The sequence below is a fragment of the Tenrec ecaudatus genome, chromosome 3 (assembly GCF_050624435.1).
Source record: "Tenrec ecaudatus isolate mTenEca1 chromosome 3, mTenEca1.hap1, whole genome shotgun sequence".
Taxonomy (NCBI): Eukaryota; Metazoa; Chordata; class Mammalia; order Afrosoricida; family Tenrecidae; genus Tenrec; species Tenrec ecaudatus.
In genome coordinates this window covers 1,951,290-1,974,253 of record NC_134532.1, presented here as the reverse complement: position 1 = coordinate 1,974,253, position 22,964 = coordinate 1,951,290, and the positions used below count along the sequence as shown (strand labels likewise).

General features: G+C 38.9%; 1 protein-coding gene across 2 annotated transcripts in view; it reads right to left on the bottom strand.

The window, feature by feature from the left end:
- Nucleotides 1–10,798: 10,798 nt before the first annotated feature.
- The window catches only part of GUCY1B1 (guanylate cyclase 1 soluble subunit beta 1), a 55,333-nt gene continuing 43,167 nt past the window's right edge, over nucleotides 10,799–22,964 (bottom strand). For both annotated transcript variants that reach the window (XM_075543632.1, XM_075543631.1), the window contains 6 exons: nucleotides 21,979–22,176; nucleotides 17,399–17,636; nucleotides 15,456–15,596; nucleotides 14,771–14,925; nucleotides 14,337–14,463; nucleotides 10,799–12,019 (listed from right to left, as the gene is read on the bottom strand). In XM_075543632.1, coding sequence (XP_075399747.1) covers nucleotides 11,996–12,019; nucleotides 14,337–14,463; nucleotides 14,771–14,925; nucleotides 15,456–15,596; nucleotides 17,399–17,636; nucleotides 21,979–22,176 — 883 coding nt within the window. In that variant the 3' untranslated portion in view covers nucleotides 10,799–11,995. The remainder of the gene's footprint in view (nucleotides 12,020–14,336; nucleotides 14,464–14,770; nucleotides 14,926–15,455; nucleotides 15,597–17,398; nucleotides 17,637–21,978; nucleotides 22,177–22,964) is intronic.

Below are 22,964 nucleotides of genomic sequence, written 5' to 3'. Positions count from 1 at the left end.
GAAAATAGCGAGGGAATTCTTATAGATAAACTTCGCCAGCTTAATAAATGAAATACAGGCAACCATTCAGGAGGCTGAAAGAACACCAGCCAGAGTAAATCCCAAGATAAAGTCACCAATACACATACTAGTCAAATTATCCCACTAGGAGGCAAAGGAGATCATAAAAGTAGGTTGGGAAAAGCAAATAGTCACGTATAAAAGTACCTCCAATAAAAGTATGCTCAGACCTATTAACAGACATGGTTAAGAAAGGGAGGGAATGGAGTTACATATTCCAAAAATTGAAGGGGAATAAGGCTAACCCAAGAATACTATACCCGGCCAAATTACCTATTAAGATAGATGGAGAAGAAAGAGTATTCCCAGAAAAGGCAAAACTCAAAGGAATACATAAAAAGAAATCCAACCGTACAAAAGATCCCTGCCAATCCATTATGGGGAGATCAATACTCACGGAGTGCAAATAAGAGACCATCACATAGAACAACTCCACCCATAGGGCAACAAAGAGAAAACAGTCCCTGAGATAGCATTGGCTCAATAGTGGAAATAGGCAAAAATAAACCACACACATACAACACAAGCGCACAAGATAGGTAGGTAGGAAAATACCCAGCACAAAAGATACAATATGACATCATAAAATCCACAGATGGATGTAATAACACTAAATATCACTGGCTTGAAATCAGGCATTAAAAGGTATAGACTAACAGACTGGCTCAGAAAACATACTCCATCTAACTGCTACCTACGGAGACACATCTCAAGCTTGCAGACAAAAACAGGTTGAGAATTAAAGGCTGGAGAAAAATATACCAATCAAATGGCAATGGGAAAAAAAGCAGGGCTAGTGATCTTAATATCTGACAAAATTCATCTCAAGATAAAGGCCATAACAAGAGCCAAGGAAGGGCACTATCTAATGATCAAGGGAACAGTAGAAAAAGAACCAGTGAGCATAATACTTATATACGCTCCTAGAAGAGACGCAAGAAATTCATAAGCAATACACTCTAAAAGATAAAAAGGAAATCACAGGCTCAACAATTATAGTTGGTGTCTTTAATACACAACTCTCTTAAAAAGATATCACTGGGAAAGAAACTCAACCAGGAGGCTACAAATTTAAAAGCACAATTGGACGACTTGACTTATTAGATATTTTCAGAGCTTTCCACCCAAATGTAAATAAATCACATTCTTTTCAAGCTCACATGGCACATATTCGTATATGGACCACATGCTGGGACACAAGTGGAACTTGAGTAAATTCAAGCACACAGAGATCATACAGATGTCTCTCTCCAATCTCTTTGCCATAAGCCTGGAAACCAACAGAAGGACAGTGAAGAAAACAAGGGTAAACAATAGGAGGGTGAATAATTCTCTATTGAAAAAGGGGCGGGTATTGACCCAGATCACATTTGAAATATGGAAGTTTCTAGAAACCAATGAGAATGAAAATACGATGTACTAAAACCTTTGGGACACAGCAAAGTCATTTACCAGAAGAAGGTTGATAACAATAAATGCACGGATGAAAAAAGAAGGAGGACTCATTGATGATATGCTGGCACAAAACTTACACCAATTAGGTCAGAGTTAACAGAACAATCCTACAAATAGCAAGAGGATACAAATAATAAAAATCAGAGCTGAGATACAGGACAGGTAAAACAAGAAAACTATGGAACAAGTCAATGTACCTAAAAGTTGGTTCTTTAAAAGGATTGACATTTGCTAGACCACTGGCAAACCTAACCAAAGAAAGGAAGGACCAAATGTCAATTGCAAGGATGAGGGATGAAACAGAGGATATTTCAACAGACACTAATGAAATCAAAAGGACAATTACACAGTACTATGAAGGCCTGTACTCTAATGAATCAACAAATTGGAAGACATTGCCAAATACTTGGAAAAACCATCCCTCTCTAGACTATCCCAGATGGATGTCAAGAACCTCAACAGACTGAAACCAATGGAAGAAATAGACAAGGTTATTAAGGGATTACGAAACAAAAAATCCCCAGGGGCAGAGGGCTTCACAGGAGAATTCAATAAAGCATTCAGGGAAGAACTGACACCAATTCTACTCAAATTGTTCCAGAACATCAAAGCAGATGGCAAACACCCAAACTCTTTCTATTGACAAAGATCCCACAAGAAGTGGAACTACGGACCAATATCCCTAATGAACATTGATGCAAAAATCCTTAACTAAATACTGGTCAATAGAATATAAAAGCATACCAGAATATAATTCACTTTGACCAAGTGGGATTCATACCAGGGGTCCAGGGATGGTTCAACCTACAAAAGACCATCAGTATTAATCACCACACTGGCAGCAAAAAAGATAAGAACCATGTGATAATGTCAATAGATGTGGAAAATGCATTTGACAACATCCAACACGCATTCCTATTTAAGACACTCAAGAAGATAGAAATAGAAGTTAAATTTCTCATTATTATACAAGTTATATATGAAAAACCAACAACCAACGTGGTAGTCAATGAAGAAAAGACGAAAATAATTCCACTGAAAAAGGGGATCAGACAAGGATGCCCATTGTCCCCACTCCTATTTAACATCGTATTAGTGGTCCTAGCTAACAACACAAGACAAAGAAAAGCCATCAAAAGTATCCATATGGGAAGGAAGAGGTGAAATTATCATTCTTCACAGACGATATGATTCTATATATCGAAAATCCCCTAAACTCCACAAGTGGAGTGTTGGAAGCAATAGAGGAATATGGTAGGGTGGCAAGATGCAAGATCAACAAACAGAAGTCTATCAGTCTTCTATACACATCAGACAAGATCACAGAAGAAACAATCAAAAAGGTAGTAACTTTTACAGTAGCCTAACACAAACTGAAATATCTAGGGATATACCTGACTTAAAAAACAAAAGATTTGTATGAGGAAACTTATAAAGCACTGTTACAAGAAACCAAGAGTTATCTCAACAAATGGAAGAATATCCCATGCTCGTGGATTGGAAGACTCAATAAAATAAGGATGTCAGTTTTGCCCAAGGCACTATATAAGTTCAATACTATACCAATAGGAATACCTACATCCTTCTTCAAAGAATTGGCGAAACTAATTACCAACTTCATATGGAGGGGGAAGAAGCCCAGAATAGCAGTGAATTCCTCAAGAAGAAGGACAAAATGGGAGTGATTGCTCTACCTTATTTTAGCATGTATTATATGGCCAGTAGTCAAAACAATGTGGTACTGGTATAACGACAGATATTCAGACCAATGGAAAAGAGCTGATGACCCAGAAATAAAAACATCAGCATACAGGCAACTGATCTTTGATAAGGGCCAAAAAAATATCACATGGGAAGCGGATGCCCTGTTCAATAGATGGTGCTGGAAAAAATGGATATCTACCTGAAGAAAAATGAAGCAAAACCCTTACCTCACTCCATGCACAAGAATAAACTCAAGGTGTATTACAGACCTTGAGGTAAGACCACAAACAATTAGGACCATTAATGAGAGAACTGAGACAAACCTGAAAACCTTGGTACAATGAATACCTGTGTACATAGAAAGAATTCCCCAATAGAGTAATAAGAGACCCCACTGAGTGGGACAACATCTTTAACAATGACACATCAGATAAAGGCCTTATTGTTAAAATCTACAATACTTTGCAAGCTTACAATAAGAGAAAAACTAACTGCCCACTGAGGAGGTGGGCAAAGGACCTGAACAAAAGTTTCACAGGGGCAGAAATCTGAATGGCCAATAAACATATGAGAAAACATTCCCAATCATTAGCCATAAGAGAAAGGCAAATTAAAACAACTATGAGATACCACCTAACACCCTCAAAGACAGCCCAATTCAAAAACTCAGAAAGCATACAGCCACTTTGGAAATCTATTTGGCAATTTCTTAAACAGATACAAAGTGAACTACCATATGACCCAGCAATCCCTCTACTGGGCATATACCCAGAAGATGCAAGAAACAAACCCCGGTCAGACACCTGTGCACCAATGTTCACAATTGGAGGGAGTTGGAAACAACCCAAATTTCCATCAACAGATGCATGGATTAAAAACTGTGGTACATACATACAATGGACTACTATGCATCGCTAAAAAGCAGTCATGAATGCATGAAGTATATCGCTGTATGGGAAGAACTGTATGAAATTATGCTAAGTGAAGTAAGCCAAGCATAAAAGAACAAGTACAACATGAGTTCGCTGAGATAAGTTTAAAAAAATAGCGAAAGGGGCACAGGGAAAAAGCTACTGTATGCAAACATTCCTTGGGTGAGGTCCAGGTAGTATAGCAGAGTCCAGACCAAATCCAGGGGTACATATGGGAGCCAACTACAAAGGAGGATGAGGAGGAAAGGGGGGAAAAGGGATAGAAATGTGTAGCGGAGGAAGAGGGCACTAACACACCCAAGGGGAGGATATTGTTTATATCTCCACAGTGAAAGTGGGACCAGACTTCAACCTGGTGTTCCAGGAAGTGAATGCAGTGTGCCGGCATGGAGAGAGGAGCCAGCCAGTGGGGGGTCTGAGGGCCAGGCCCCAATCCCAGTTATATGGACAACTACTCCTCCCCTCAGAAGAATTTACTTTAGAGGACAGCACTGAAGCTGCAGCTCTGGGAGAGGGACATGTCTGATCAGAGCATATGGGAGCAAATGAAGGGAGAGAGAGTGGAGTGCAACCTGGCCCACCAAGCCTGGAGGATGATATCTCCGCTCAGAACAGTCAATGCACAGAGTAGACCATATGGCTGAGCCCACTATGAGACACTACATCTCTCGCTGACCCATGGCCCTACAGGGGACAACACTGGCGACTCTGTGTCAGGATTGGCCAGTTCTGATCCCACCACAGTGAGGCAAAACACTAAGGACTTGTGGCAGAGCAACAGGGAGAGCAGGACAGGGAGCTCCCAAGGGAATGTAAAGGATAGACTTTGGGGTCAGAGAGTGGCACCCCATTGGACTCAACTGGAGGATACTCCTAGAGGTCAACAAACAGATCTTGACCTATTTACTGATTTTTCTTTTAAATTAAATTTTTTAACCATTGGTTTTCTTTGTTGCTGTTGTCGTTGTGTTCTCTTTTGTTGCTTTGTCTTGTGGTGCCTTGTTTTTTTGTGCACATTATTATCTCTGTAGATCTAGCTAGGTAAGATAGGCTGGATGAACAGTCTGGAGGAGAAAACAATGGGACCGATGGATTCGGGAGGACATTGGGGAGTGGAGGTGGGGAAAAGCAGGTGGCGTTGACCAACCCAGCAACAAGGGAGCAACAAGTGATCCAAAATTAATGGCAAGGAGGGTGTGAGAGGCCTGATAGGGATTCCTCAAGGGCAAGGTAACTAGGAGAAATTACTGAAACCCAAATAAAGGCTGAGCATGATAGGGGGACAAGAGGAAAGTAAAAGGAAATAGAGGAAAGAACTAGGAGGGAAAGGGCATTTATAGAAGTCTAAATATAGTCATGTACATATATAAATATATTTATATAGAAGTGATAGAGAAATAGATTAATGTGCATATATTTATAGGTTTGTTATTAAGACAGCATATGGACATTGGATCTCCACTCAAGTACTTCCTGAATGCAAGAACCTTTTTTTCTAGTAAATTGGCATTCCACGATGCACACCTGCCCGACATGATCACTGAAGACAAATGGGTGCATAAGCGAATGTGGTGAAGAAAACTGATGGTGCCCAGTTATCAAAAGATATAGCATCTGGGGTCTTAAAGGCTTGCAAATAAACAAGCAGCCATTCCGCTCGGAAGCAACAAAGCCCACATGGAAAAAGCACACTCACCCTGTGTGACCATGACCTGTCGAAGGGATCAGGTATCAGGCATCAAAGAACAAAAAATCATAACATTGTAAATGAGGGGGAGTGCAGAGTGGAGACCCAAAACCCATCTGTAGGGAATAGGACACCCACTTACAGAAGGGACGTGGGAAGGGGATGAGCCAGTTAGTATGCAGTGTAGCATCAATGAAACATACAACTGTCCTCAAATTCGTAAATGCTTCCTTCCCCCCAGTATCATGATCCCAATTCTACCTTACACATCCAGCAAGACCAGAGGATGTACACTGGTACCAATAGGAACCAGAAACACAGGAAATACAGGACAGTTGATCCCTTCAGGACCAGTGGTGTGAGAGGCGATATGGGAGGGTGGAGGGATGGTGGGTTAGAAAAGAGGAATCAATTGCAAGTGTCTACACATAACCTCCTCCCTGGGGGAAGGACACCAGAAAAGTGGGTGAAGGGAGAAATCAGACAGTGTAAGACGTGACAAAATAATAATAATTTATAAATTATCAAGCGTTCATGAGGGAGGGGTGAGTGGGGAGAGAGGAGGGAAAATGAAGAGCTGATACCAAGGGCTTAAGTAGAGAGCAAATATTTTGAGAATGATGAAAGCATGTGTACTTGACACAATGGATGGTTGCATGGATTGTGATGAGTTGTATAAACCCCCAATAAAATGATTTTTTTTTAATGATTCCAAGAAAGAAAGAAAATGTTTAGGATTGAATGTGGTTATAATTGTACAACTCTTCTTGGTATGATTCAATGATTAAATTGTATGACATGTGAATGAAGGGCTAATAAAACTGTTAGGGAAAATGTATATGAAAATGTAAAGCTTATAAATATATGTGAAACATATTTTTAAAAAATAGTGGCTTATTTATGTATGTTTATTAATGCATGTGCTGCATAGCAATAAAAAACCATACTCACTACAAAGAAAAAAAATTAACATCTCTGAGATGTGGAGCATCTCACAATTTATGAGTGGTCACAGATTAATTTGCCATACTCCTCCACTCTTTAATTGATGTTCTATAAAACACACCAATAATCAACTGTATTCTCAATTCAATAAAATGTGTTTGCCTTTCCAAAAAAATAAAGGAATATAATACATGAAGAAAGCAAACAGTCAGGTCATTGAGAAGGCAGAAAATAAAGAAGAGATCAAAGAGGATAGCAGGAGAGATTTTGAAACTTTGTCTTGATCAGAGGGTGCTAGAGCAAATGGGCATAATGATGAAGTCAACGAGCTACAGAGAAAATTTCAAAGGGCAGCTCAAGAAGACAAAGTAAGGTATCATAATGAAATGTGAAAAGACCTGGAATTAGAATGGTCAGGAAAGGAGAAAGACTCATTCACAACTGAGATATGCAGATGACAAAACCTTGCTTCCTTACTACAAGGAGGATTTGAAGAGCATGCTTAGCATATCAGGCTGAAAACACTGAAGAAAAAGATTCAAACCCCAAGGAGCAATAGTGAAAGAATCCATGAACAAAACACTGAACAATGTAGGAAGAACCAAAAGAACATCAAATAAATATATAATAACTGAACCAAAAAAGAACTATTCAACTTTCAGCCATTTCACGAGGTAGCATATGATCAAAACTGATGATACTAAAGGAAAACATTCCAAGCTTCACTGACAGCATTAGCAAAAAGCAAAGCTCCCGGAATGGGCAGAATACCAATGGAAACATTTCAACAAATTGATGAAGCACTGAAGTATTCATTATTCTATGCCTAGAAATTTGAAAAACATATACCTAGCTGACTGGACAACACCATATTTGTATCTAACACAAAGAAGTAAGGCCCAACACAATTTGGAAATGATCAAACAATATTATTGAGATAATATGCAAATAAAATTTTACTGGATAGCTCAGCAACACTTGCAGCAGTACATCAACAAGAAACTGCCAGAAATTCAAGATGGATATGTAGCATTGCTGACATAAGATGGATCTTGGCTGAAAGCAGAGAACACCAGAAAGATTGTTTACTTGTGTTTCATTCACTATGTAGAGTGTTTGTGTGAATAATAACAAACTATGGATAACATTAGGAAGAATTGGAAAAACACAATTCATTGTGTACACCTGCTATCTGTGCACTGACCAAGATGAAGTCCTTACACAGAATCAGGGACTACTGGATGATTTAAAATAAAGAAAGATCTGCTGCGGTCTTGTATCCTCTCGTCATATTATTCAATGAGTAAGTTGAGCAATAATCCAAAAAGGTGACCTCTATGAAGAAGAAGGTGGCATCAGGACTTCAGAAAATTTATTAACAACCTATGATATGTAGGTGACACAACCTTGCTTGCTAAAAGCAAGGACTTAGAACCTTTGTTGATAAAGATGAAGGACTGCAATCTTCCTGATGCAACTCGATGTAAACAAAACAAAAAAAGTCCGTCAGCTGGACTCATGGGTGACATCATGATAAATGGAGAAAAGATGGAAGTTGTCAAGGATTTCATCTTGTATGAATTCACAATCAGTGTTCATGGAGGCAGCAGTCAAGAACTCAAACAATATATTACATCGGGCAAATATGCAGCACAAGATCTCCTGTGTTGAAAAGCAAGGTTTCACTTTGAGGACTAAAGTGTACCTGACCCAAGACATGGTGTTTCCAATAGTCTCATATGCATGTGAAAATTGGACGTTGAATAAGGAAGACAAAATAGGAATTGATGCATATTACATAACCTTAAAAAATCTATCCAAACTACTGAATTGTATGGTACATGAATTATATGTCAAAACTTTTTAAAAACAAAGAAAATAAAATAGATGCATTCACATTATAATGCTAGTGAAGAATATTAAACGTATCATGGATTGCCCAAAGAATCTTTATTGAAGGAAGTTCAGTCCCAATGTTCCTTAGAAGTGAGGATGGGGAGACTTCATCTCCAGTACTTTGAGATATGTTATCAGGAAAGAACAGTCCTTGAAGTGGCCATCATACTGGTAAATAGAAGGGCAGCAAAAACCAGCAGTCTCTATAGGAGATGGATTGACATGTTGCTTCAACATTGGGTCCAAACATTAACAATTGTGCGGTGGAGTCAAAAACAGGGAGTGGTTTGTTTGTTTGTACACAGAACCACTCTGAGCTGGAACCTGCCTGATGGCACCTAACAACAATAACACCAGACTACAGAATTGTACACTTCAAAACTCAAGTCCTTGAGTCACCAGACTATATAAAGGCAGTCAAGGGATTAAAAATAAATTGTCTTAAATATAGGAAAGCATTAACAGTAGTGTAATTTAGGTGGTGAGTGTATGGTTTTATTCTGTCCAGTTATATTTCTTGGTTACTGTTGTTAAAAAAGTATGCAAGCCATACAATTCAGTAATTTCTACTTATACACTTAAATGGCATTGATTGCATTATTAAAACTTCCAGTCCTCTTGCTCACTCCTATACTGACATCAATGACCAATTCCTTTCAGTTTTTCTTTTGAAACTCTTTTTTTTAAATGAAACTCAAGACTAAAGAATATCTGTCATTAGACTTAAAAAGTTTGCTCTAAAATGAAATTTAAATGGTGTTCTTTATGTTCTAATTTTCCTTAAGATGGTGGGGAAACAATTTCATGAAAACACTAAGAAGAAAGTAACAAAGAGGAAAACCACCAACAGTCACTGGTGGCCGCACAACAGAAAGATCATGTATTCTGACGACTGATTAGTGTCCACTGCATCCTTAGGAAGGGGACCCGTGCAGTGCAGACTCAATGGCAGAAGCCAACGCAGTGCGTGGAGGTTTTAGGAGGAGAGAACCCAGACACACTGAGCGTACACAACTAGAATACAATGAAATCCTTCTGAAATAAAAAGAAAACAGAAAAAATTGTTATAAAGACAATAGCGCTTCGGGGAGATCAATGCAATACTGGACACACAATTCCCTCTTGAACTCTTAAACTACTGAAGATGAGTCTACACATGGTCCAGTGCCTTTCCTTGGGGCCTGTGGACGTGTCTAAACACGCTGAATCCGTTCCGGCGATGTTTGGAAGTGCTATGTCTGCCACTCTCAGTGTCACATAATGTAAACAGATCCCAATAGCGAACAGGTTAAAATGAGCACTCTGGGTGTGCTGCTAGGAATCATACCTAGTGGCAGCGCTAGTTGACATTTTTAGAGGGAAGCCATTACAATTGTGCATCACGTTTGTCAGCTGTCCGACATGTTGTGCTTTTCTTTAGTTACTTTGTTATATTTTCCGGTCACAACCTAAGAGGTAAGTGAAAACTAGTAGGAGGAAAGTATAGGCAAGTTTCGGGTAGAAAAGAATGATTTTAGTTTTATAAATACATTAAACAAAATAAATGTTTGACTAAAAGCAATTATATAGTGTTTTAATTATCCTATCCATATTCCAGAATCTGCACTTCAAAATATAACTTTAACAAAATTTGTAAATGTGATGTGGCCCGCCTGAATCTTGCCTGTTGTACCCAATGGCCCGCGTTTTAATTGAGTTTGACACCCCTGACTAGACCAACATCAAACTCAGCCTCTGTCTCAATCTCTCCCTCTTAAACTCTGTCCTAATCTTACCAAGTCACTCATTCTCTGTGTGTTTTATGCATATCTTGAACACATCGGAGCACTATGAAAACTGACTATTTTAATTATTTATATATGTCTCTGTCATACTTTATATATGTCTACTTCATACTCATCTAGTCTTGTTTACCTCACTTTGTTGGTACAAAATAAAATCAAAAGCAGCATTTAAGACCAATCTACTTAAAATTAGCCATTACAATTTTGACAGTAGTAAAAGAATAATTTGAAGTGTACATTATTTAAAATGATAAAATATGTTTACGAAAATGTCATTGATAGAATGAGAACAGGTATTTGAAGTACTACTTCCTCAAAATGAAAACCTCCTAGAGACAAGTGGAAAAAATAATTTAATGCAGATTCTTATACACACATTAACGTGGGACATTTATACACATATTGATGTGTTGAAATTTTAAGACAAATAATATCTTACAGAAAAGCAGATCCACTATATTTTATAAAGATAACAATTAATAAATTATATGAGATATTTGAGAAAAACAGAACAATTATTAATGTCTTCTTTGTTGAAATTAAACTAATGTTTCTGAACATGGCGTCCTCAATATAATCACAGTCTTTTAAGTTACCAAAAAAAAAAAGAGAGAAGAACTTCACTTCTGGGAAGAAAAGACCAGGAAAGGCTCTTAAAGAACTCATCCCAGGAATGTGTTTCCAGGTTCATTGTTGGATTGGGTTGGAGCCCCAGACGTTTAGCTGAAGCCAATGCAATAGGTCAATGTGACATCGCATAGCTATCGATGGTGGTTGCACAGGATCAAAGATAGCAGTAAGAGAGATACAGTCCAAAATGACAGAAACTTCCAAGAAATCATAATGGCCACCGAATTTGAATTCACAGCCACATATGTTAATAACAGAAAAGATTAGTTCATCTTTTTGAAGGAAATTTAGCAAATTTCAAAATAGTTACATCTACTGAGCATGATAGATGAATTTTGACTCTGGAAATCTGAATATAAATTGTCTTTTCCCTAAAACTTCTGGTTCATTCCTTTAGAAAATAATATCCATAATGATATATGCCAACACCATATAAACTTTGTTATATGTTAGTCATTGATATATATATATATTTACACATACATATGAAGCACTAATCAGATTTGGTTAACCATGCAGTGCATACACATGGCCAGCTACTGTTCAATTTGACTGAATTAAGTTCAACAGGTACTGATTGAGTGCCTACTACTTGCACGTCACCATGCTAGGTAAATGCTTGTAGTAGAATTTCAGACATATGTAGGTCACATCCTCCACCTCTAAAGCTAACCTTTAGATACACTAGAAAATAACCTAAGACCTTAAATGACACAATCAAAAGCGGAGCTGAAGGTAAACGACGAGCAGTGAGAGCTATACTTAGGAGGAAGGTTCAAGATCACTGAACACAGACTGTGCAAAACATGGATCCACAGTAGATGAATCGCTACTAGGATTGGCACGAGTCACGGGACAACTCCAAGCTCATCTGTATTCCTCTTTGTCACACCATCCAAGCGTCAGATATCATCTTGTTTTGTTTCCTGAAAAGTGTAAAAGAAATAGGGGCTTAATTTTTGACATGAATAAACTAGTCGAACCAAGAAAACCAAGGCCATTGTCACTATTCCAAGCAGAACTGCTCCACCGGGTTTTCTTGGCTGTGATCCTAACAAAAGATGACCACTCCACTTTCTCCTTTGGTGATGCTGGGTGGGTTCAAACAGTTAACCTTCCAATTGCTAGTGGAGTGCAAACCATTTGCATCTCCCTGCACTGTTCCACCCACATATAGTCGTACCCCACTCCTGATAGATGCAATGAAGCAAGTCACACGATTGTTTACCAGACTGCAGTCTATTGAAGCATGCAATAAATAGCATTATGGAAAAGTTGGAAACACTGGGAGGATACTAATAATGTGACACAGAGGCATGAAATACATATAGATGCTGTAGGGAAATGGTGGCCATAGAGTTGCTTGATGTATGGTTGTCATAAACCTTCAATTTGTTTAAAAAAAGGCAATTATCTGTGAAGAGCAACAGAAACTGAACACAATAAAACAAGATATGCCTAGGTTTTTCTCGCTGTAATATTACGGTTAGAATTGATATTAACCCTGATTGATATTAACAGGTTTTGCTAATACGGTCAGAAAAATCCCCACCACAATTCTGAATGAAACGTCCTAACACCGAGACTTAGTAGCAGTTAAAATATAGCTTGATTTATCACAAGAGCATCCATTGGCATGTCAACCCATGGCTTAATTATTTAAACAAAAGCTGAAAGAAAATATGAATACCCAAACTCACCATTTCATTCCCTTTAGCAGGGGTTCTCAACCTGTGTGTCGCGACCCCTTTGGGGGTCGAAGGACCTTTCACAGGCGTCGCCCAATTCATTACAGTAACAAAATTACAGTTATGAAGTAGCAGCAAAAATAATTTCACCACAAATGAGGAACTGCATGAAGGGGTCATTGCGGCATTAGGAAGGGTGAGAACTACTGATAGATGTTTTAATAAAAACACTTTAAAGGAATTTATAGTACATAAAAAAATATAATGAACCAATCTCAGTCCTCTGAGGAAGCAACACATCAGCAGGGCACAAAGTATCAAACTTGCTTGTGAATTAACACAGTGTGAGAAGGTGGCCACTGAGCATCACTTTAGTGGGAAACCAATCCCACTAATGTGGAGTCTAATGTGGATGGCCTGTTGCCTGAAGTCCCCTCACATGATGTGACCCCAGATGCTACATCTTTTGACAGCTGGACACCATCTTCTTTCTTCACATTTGCTTATGCAAATGTTTTCTTCCATTTTGTCTAGCCATTTTGTCTTCAGCGATTGAATCGGGAAAGTGGGTATCAAAGAGTGCCAGGTTACTTACTAAAACTAAGTGTTCTTGTGTTAAAGGAGGCCTTGAGTAGAGGCCCCAAGTCTGTCTGCTATCTTAACACTTAACATATAAATATATGTACATTGACCTCTCTTCCTACAGGATCATATTTTACGTGTGGTCTATGGTTGATTTTGTGCTACAACCTCAGAACTGAGCAATTGCTACAAAGACTGTATGGTCCACAAAACCAAAACCGGTTACTATATGGTCCTTTATAGAGAAAACTTGTTGATCATTGCCCTAGATTATTGAGAATGCATATTTGTTCAGATTATGATAGAAATATAAATACCAAAATGGACTTGAAAAGAAATAAAAAGCTCAAGGGCAAAACGAAAGAGAAATAGTTAGAATACAACCACAGCACTAACAAGAACCCAAATCTTCCCCAGGAATCATGCAGATTCTGGGCAATACATGTCAACTTTCTCTCTAGAAGAAACACGCACGGGACTAGGATTTTCTCCAAATTCCCAAACACTCCACAGGGAGATAGATACTGGTGTTAGTCCCAAGAACCATCTCAAGCTTCTTAGTTAAGAAAGCTCCCATGAACTGCAGCCTGGACCCAAGCCTTGTGCTGAGCTCCCCACTGACTTAGAGAATGGAAGGAAAGGGGCAGTGGGTCCCTCAGAGCCCACATACCAGAATGCTGTTTGGGCCGGATTACAGGGGAAGAACAACAACAAATCCCCCGCCAGGTTTTCAAAATCTTGTGTTTTATTATTTGTTTTTATTTCAGTAGAAGACAAAAGTAGGTGATCATAAAATTTCTAAACAACATTAATTGTTCCAACTACTGAATAATATTTGGGTATTTCCACTGCCTTCCAGAAGAGTTAATGTCTGTAAGAATTAATTTTATATGGCATATATTTTTGGAGATTCTAATTTACCTCCATATTTATATTACCTTTATAAAAAGAATTACTCTTTGATTCATCATACCTCAGTTCCTGTATTTTTTCTGGATAGAAACCAAACTTGCATTGGCTCTTTTTTGCCCTTCATGGACACTGGTCCCCTGTGCTCCAAATGGAATTGCGGGTCTGCGTTTTCTGGTGTCATAAGACATCTAAAAGACAGTAGGGCGAGAAGAATACAAAGGTTGTAAGGAGCACGTGACACAGCCCCAACATAGAAATGGAGACAGGACACCTACTAAAGTTGTATTTAAAGGGAACCGAAGGCTTTAGCAACAGCTTCTATGGTGGCGTGGAGCCGCGCAAAAGAGAAACAATGACCAAGCCTTCTCAAAATAACACACAAATGTAATGCTGAGAGAGGCCGGCAGTCCTTCAGAGCACAGTCTCTCAGAGATTACACCTCCGGAAGAGACATTTCCCGTGGAGATCAGTTGTTATCAAGGCATTTCCTCTTACCTGTATGTGTATTCGGACACATTTATTTTTCCCTTTTCTCCAGTGGTTTCTGTTCGGCTTGTGAGGTTAACAGTATTCCCAAAAAGACAGTATCGAGGCATCCTCTGTCCGATAACACCTGTAACCACCTCTCCAGTGTGAATCCCTATTGTTATCTGCAAAAAGAAGACCTGCGCTTCAATCACCTCTATCCGGTACACGCTGACTTTTCTTTACTTTCTTCTACGGCATAATGCAGACTCATCATTTAAAATCACCTAAACCCTCTAGACACTCTCCAAGTACATGCAGAACAAATCAAAACCCCAAACAAAATCTCCTGAAAGTTCCATCTTCCAGGAAATATCTTCTCTTTCTACTGTTTGAAGATTTCAAAGACGTGAATATGGCAACTTACATGATACACAACTAAGAATTTTTAGGGAATAAATCAGAGTGACAGTCAGCTTCATTGCATGCTCATGACTAGTAGCACACGAGGAGCTCAGATTATTTCAAATAAGTAGAGAAAATTCCCAACTCTATGAAAGAATATGAGTGCCGTGGGTTTAATAAAGTATGATCATTGTTATATTAAGGCCTCCTTCATTATACACATCAAACAATGTCTGCCTGGTCAGGAATCTGAGTCAATGCCCAGCAAGTGTCAACTGCCGCTATGATAGTATCTTTTCTATTTACTGACCTGAACAGATTCGCCATCTACTTGAACTTGACCAGCAATTTCCAGCATGTCCAAGGCGAGATGGCAAATGGATCGGGCATGGTGGATACAAGGTTCTGGTAAACCACTCACAGTCATATACTTATCGCCCACGGTCTCCACCTAACGCAACACGCATAGACGGTCACTGGTTAGCATGAAAATGACTGCTTCGTTTACTATGCTTATGCAAAAACAAATGTTTCAAAACCAAGGACACCAACAACTGCAAACTGACCTCTATGAAATTATTTTTAAAATGATAACGCACTCAACTCCCACAAGACACAATCTTATAAACATTTGTATTGAATTCACACATGCAGTACTTGGAGTCTTTGATTACAGGCAGATTAAGATGGAGCATTATTTTTTTTCTAGGAAGCACTAGTTTCTTAAATCAGGTCTTAAAATTCAATTTTGTTGTTGGGTACATTGAGTCTATTCCAATTCACAAAACCAAACCAAACTCACTGCCCTGGAGTCACGGTTGACTCAACCAACCCCCTGTGTGTTTCCTAGACCTTAACTGTTTATGAGAGTAGAAAGTCCAGTCTGTCTCCCATGAGGTTGCTAGTGGTTTCGAACTGCCAACCATGTGGATCAGAGCCCAACACATAACCACTAAACCACCAGAGTTCCAACTCATTGTGACTCTTTAATATAGACTAGAGATGCTCAGAGGGTTTTCTAGGCTATGATGTTTATGAGAGCAGACCGACAGGTCCTTTCTCCCATAAAGCTACTGGGTGGGTCAATGGTTTTCTTAGCAGCTTTTGTACTCCCCAAGCTCCTGTTATAATCCAGTAAAATATTTTATTACCAACACCCCCATCACCACCCCCTAAAACACTGATGGTATGATGACATAAGGGCCACTGTCTTATGCACAATGATTTATCATGGTCATTATTCATTTACTTTTTATGATGTGCTCACCAAGTGCTATACTATACCTTAGATAAAGACTATAAACTAAATAGTCCTTGTAGCTCTTTTATTACCTCAGATGCCTAGGGGAGGTTTAGCTGCATTCTTGCCTTTATGAAGTAATATTCCACTGACTTATTTTCTCCAGGAACACATTTGTTTCTAATGAAACAAAGGACAGAAATTCCTTATACATGTTTATCTTCAAGTTGATGTTATCTGAAGGCAAATCTGAGTTCCAGGACCTTTCCCATGATCCATGACTTTTTTCACTGTCAAATTTATGAATGAGAATAAAAATCTCTTGCAGAGCACTAAAGAAAATGTGTTTATACTTAATATGATGAACAACCTGTACAGATTTGTTATCCTTAAGTGCAAATAAGCTGCTCAGCATTTCATTTTGTACCAAGAATCATCTGTTCCATGAAACATTCATTTTGGTTACAAGGAAGAGAAAGTTTTTAAAAGATGTAATTATTTCAGAAAATGGTAAATGCCAAATAAATGTAAGCTTTTTCCAAGGCTGCGGTCACATTAGTCATAAAACTAACAGCAATCCTTCCCGAGGGTAGGAGTTTGAAATTCCAGATTCTGAAAAGCACCATATTAGGCTACAATGGGAGGGCAGGAGGGCGGTGCTGGCTCAGTGGTAGGATTTTTGCCATCTGTGTGGGAGACCTGCGTCTGATTCCTGACCAATGCATATCATGCTCAGGCACAACCAGTCCTGTCATACCCAAGTGAAGGTTTGCTTATTCCTATGTTGCTGAACAGACTGCAGCCCAGCGTCTGGACTAAGATGGACTAAGAAGCGAGACCCACAATCAACTTTCAAAAACCCTTCAACGAAAACTATATGGATCTTACGGACCGAGTGATTGAGTGATCATTGGATATGGCATGGGACTGGGCAGTGTTCCACTGTGGTGTGCACACGTCAGGTGCTCACAAGACAGCAGCTCGTAGCAGCAATAGACTAAGATAACACTTGCCTTGTAGACAAAGGGATTTTTCCGTGAATCAGTCAGGGTGTCAAATCTGGTATAGAGGTCGTTGAGAAGGTTGACAATCTTCATCGCCCCTTCTCCAGAAGCATGCTTGCTACAGAAGGTGTTAAAGCCCACAATGCCACTGAAGAGAATGGTAACATTGTCATATCTTTTGGCAGGCACTGGGCGCTTATGTCTCAGCTCATTAGCAACAGATGGAGGAAGGACTGAATACAGCAACCTGTTTGTTGGGATTAGAGAAAAAGCTTTTAAGAAGAGCGAGGGTAATTGGGGTCTTTCTATTCTCCTTTTCGTAGAACATCACTGTCATTTGTACTGTAAACACCTGGATTCTGGTAGAATAAGCTCACAGATTATTATAAATTATAAGCCACATTTATAAATAGACATATAGGAATTTAAACAAGGTATTCATGTTAGTCATGGAAGACATTTCCAAACCAAAGCAAATCAAAATAAACAAAGCAAACAAAATCAAGGACTGGAAAAAGAAATTCAGAGTTTCCATTTGTACTCCAAAATTCTTGGTCTGCTGTCACATAAGAGGACTTCAGAAAGTTTGTGGAAATTTTGAATGAAGAAATAATGGAGTTTTTTTCATGAACTTTCATGAAGCCCCTCAAATCTACCATGAAATGTTCTTTGTATGGCACATTAATAGAAAGCAGGTTACATCTCAGGAATAAGAAATTTATATTAATTTTACAATAAATTTAACTAATATTGTTAGAACTAATAACTTACAATAATTAACTAATATTGTATGAAGCAGGTGGGTTATCTCTCTAGTTCCACTTATGGTTCATTGTGATATGTAAAAAGGTAAGTCAAATTTGAGTTTGAATATCTGAAATGGAGTCAACGTCTCCAGCGATGTTCCTAACTACCAGGAAATTCCTCCAGCTTCCATTTGTAACTTTTACAACAGAAAACATTGTATACAATATTTAAAAGCTAAATTTTGAATATAGAATAGAAATACTAGAAGGACTTGGAAAATCAACCAAAATGTTTTGTCATTTCACTACCTAGGAAATCACTTAGCTACAAAATAAGATCTATTTTAAGTCTAACATTTAAAAAATAAAATAAGGATTCTTGAGGTACAATTGATAACACAGAAGCTAGATACTTCCAGAAAACCAACCCAAAATGAGGGGATGCAAAACAACAAAAAAATAATAGTTATGTGATAGATATTTATAGGTATTGGGGTTGTATCAGAAGAAGCTCGTGTGATTCAGACAAGAATCGTGCTAGGGTAAGGAGAGCCAAATAGTTCTTACAGGAAGTGAAGTATTGAATTCTCCACCAAGATAGCTTATTATGTAATATTAAACACAAATACATTAAGAACAAGGGTAAAGTCATTTAGGAACTTTAGAGATTTAGGGTTTTTTAATAAATATTTGGCAGCAAGGCTAAGCTGTCTGCATTATGAGTATTTTAAATAAGTATTTGTTCAAATATATTACTTGAAAATGGAACATTCTTACCGTTCATCACAACTTCATCAACCACTCACAAAAAAGAATCATGAGATTGTGTTATTTTTGTTAATGTCCATTAGGCTAGATTCATATCTGCCCAGCCCTAACATACCATAGATACTCTTGTATAAGCCGAGTTTTTCAGTACAAAAAATGTGCTGAAAAACGGGTTCAGCTTATACACGGTTCAGTGGTACCCCAGCAAGGTGTAACATCTTGCTGACTCCCCTCCCCAAGTAATGGAACGAGTGCCCATTATCTCTCAGGTGACTGCCATTTCTCCACTGTTCATTCAAAGCCCCACTGACACTGCAGGGCTTTGAATGTTTTTTTATTCACATCTAACCAATCAGAGCCGTCCTATGATGTGGACAGCTCCAATTCACAGAAGCACCCATAGTGATTCACTTATGCCGGCAGCTGAACTGGTAAAGGATGTTTGTGGCTGCTCTCCATCTCTCCCCTCTGGTCTCTGTGATCATTCACATCCTGCCTCCCCCTGCCCGCACGGACTCCTCCACCAGACTCCCCCACCTCCTCCCAGCTAACACGTCAAATGAGGGGACGGGGCATTACCATGAAAGTTCTTTTTCAAAGTCTTGTTTTTTTATCCTATTAGAAATGGATACTCTTGAACAAAAGCAAAAACACCGGTCATATGAGGCTGGTTTCAAAATGAAGGTTGTGTCAAGAGCAGAAGAGAGCAATAACAGTATTGCAAGCAGGGAATTCTGTGTTGATGAAAAGCAAGAGAGGGAGTGGCGGAAAATGAAGGCTGACTTGGAAAAGATTCCAAAAGCTAAAAAAGCTTGTCATGGTTTAACGTCTTTTTATGGGGCTCTAGAGAGTGAATTGCATAAATGGGTTATGGAGTGTCATCAAAATGGTTACGGCGTAACATGCATGGGAATTCGCATACGTGCTCTATAAATGGCTAAGGATGACAAATATAAAGCACCAGGCATTGAAACATTTGCTGCGTCAGCAGGATGGTGTACCCGCTTCAAGAATAGGTTTGGCCTACTATGTTTGAGACAGAACAAAGATTTCCCAGAAATTGTCACAAGACCTTGAAGAAAAAATTATGTCATTCCAGTCATATATTATAAAACAAAGAAGGATTTATAATTATGACCTGGCAGATATTGGGAATATGGATGAAACTGCCATGATTGTTGATCTAAGCAACAGAGCTGTGGCAAGTTTAGGAGAAAAAAAATCACTTTTCTCAAAACCACAGAAAATGAAAAATAAAAAACACTTTACAGTTGTTCTGTCATGTTTGGCTAATGGAACTAAGTTGCATCCTGTCATTATTTTTAAAAGAAATACCTTGCCTAAAAAGATCAATTTCCCACCAAGAATTACTGTGCGTGCACATGTTAAAGGCTGGATGGATGAAGACGGAACCAAAAAATGGCTGGAAGAAATTTGAAACTGATGACCAGGAGCAGCCTTAAAGAAAAAGCCATTGTTACTTGTTTGGGATATGTTCAGAGCCCACCTATCGGATGACATAAAAAAATTGGCAAAATCTAGCAAAGTTACTTTAGCCGTTATTCCAGGTGGGCTTACATCTGTACTGCAGCCTCTGGATGTAGCTTTGAATAAGCCTTTTAAAGACCGTGTGCGAAGGATGTGGCATGAATGGATGGCATCTGGTCAAGCCCAACTAACAAAAGGAGGAAATCTCATGAAGCCTGACATAGAGTTAATAGCAATGTGGGTTCGAGATGCATGGGAAGACATTCTGGAAGACGTGGTGCGACATGCCTTCCAGAAATGTAGTATTAGTAATGCTATGGATGGCAGTGAAGAGTGCACTTTGTATGAAAATGACAGCAGTGACGGTGGTGATGACGACGATCTCAGTGAGGACAGCGTCCATGATGACCTCACACCAGCTGAAGCTCTGCATTGGGATACGGATGATGATGAGGAATCCAGTTGTGAAGGATTTTAACTCTACATTTTAGCTTGGTTGCTGATTGAGCTCAGGGAATAGTACTCTTAAGGTATCATTGTTGACACCTTATTGTTTTTGTTGAACCTGTTTTCTCCTTACTGTGCTGGTTTACTAATGTTAAATGACTTGTTGTCCTTTTATTTATGTTTTCTATTTAAAATAAATATTTAAATACATTACCCCACTTATGTCTCAATTGTTAGTAATTTTATTTTCATTTATTTTGATTATTGAAACTCACTAATAGTTTCTTCATTTTCCACCCTAGGCTTATACTCGAGTCAATCAGTTTTTCTGGTTTCCCAGGTAACAATTAGGTGCCTCGGCTTATACTTGGGTCGGCTTATATTCGAATATATACAGTAATTCATCTTCAGGAGAAAGAACTATTTGAGTATAACGGTCAATTCCATGTTCAGTGTAACCCTCAGCACCCAGCTAGGACCCAGCACAAAGATGTCAAGCACCTAGTTCTTTCCTGAATTGATCACTGAGTTAATAAATGAACTTTAAAAAGTCATTGTATCTAATCAATTCTAATGATACTTTCAGTTTTAAAAAATTATACCCTGTCCATTTGGCTTTAAAAAATAGAAACCATAGTCTTACTATCCTCAGACTGATTTAATTCTGAGGGTTGTCTTTGTGACTAAAGAGCTATGTACCCTGTGGTTTTTGTCTCATTATCGTGTTCGCTCTAGCTCTTGTTAGGTGCCGTGCAGTCAGCCTGGAACTCTTAGCAGCCCCATATGCAAGGGAACAGAATGCTGGGCGAGTCAGACTCTTGTGATACATCCTTATCTACTCACTGCCATTGAGGGAATTCCGACTCATAGGACAGAATAGCACAGTGCTCTTGGAAGTGTCTGAGACTGTAAACCTTTCCAGAGCAGACAACTTCATTCTTTCTTTCTCAGAGTGGCTGGTGGCTTTGGACTGCCCATCTGGCAGTTAGCAGCTCAATTTTTTTTTAGAATACAGTGCCTGCTCATCAAATGAATTTCAGGAGTAGATTGGTAGGCCGTTGTTGACACTTAACGAAAGGAGAATCTCAGTATAGCAAGAATAGCAGTTGTGCCTTTCTAGGACACCGGTTAAATTCTTACGTGTCTGTCTTTTTCTTTTCATCTTCTAGGGCTCTTAATGTGAGCTGCAGCCTGTCTGTGAGGATTTCCAGTTCTTGGGTCAGTTTATATTCCTCTCTGAATTGTTCTCCCAACAGGACAAGATCTCGAGTCGCATCATGAAGAGGGATGTCACTCAAATACAGACCTCTTCTGGTCAAATCATCCAGATTCATCACACTGGTGGAACACACAAAACAACATGACCAAATTAGCCCAAGTCCTGTGACACATTCCCTACTCCTGTCAAGAAACATAATCCATTTAAAAGCTCATCCTGGATGAAAAAAAATATGAAAAATGACATGAAGAATATGGATTTATTCTTTCATATGAGTAAAATGTACCCTAAAGTGGACACATTGAAATAGCTGCAAACTGACTGTCATCAAATCAATTCTGATTTATAGCCACCCTATATCTTTGCCAAATGGCACTTTGATGGTGTCGTTACTCTAAGCAGAAGGACCATGGGGAAGATTACTCATCAAACTCAAGGGCTTCACACCAGGCTGTTATTTATTATCACATTGCTTCCTTGTTTTGTTTGAAGAAAAATGTGTATCTAGGAAAATGATGTTTACTTTTGAGAAACGCGTTCACTTGTGATTTATGAGAGCCTTGTGACTGACTGGTTTTTCCTTCGGAACATGATGATTAAAAGTTTACAGCCAGCACTTCCGTCTCAATTCTACCTTGCAAACCTGGTTAGACCAGAGGATGCACAGAGGTACAGATGGGAACTGGAAATACAGGGAATCCAGTACAGATGAACCCCTCAGGACCAGCAGTGAGAGTGGCGATACTGGGAGGGCATGTAGGGTAGAAAGGGGGAACCGATCACAAGGATCCAAATATAACCTCCTCTCTGGGGGATGGGCAAAGAAAAGTGGGTGAAGGGTGACACGGGGCAGTGTAAGATAAGATAAAATAATAATTTATGAACTATTAGAGGTTCATGAGGGAGG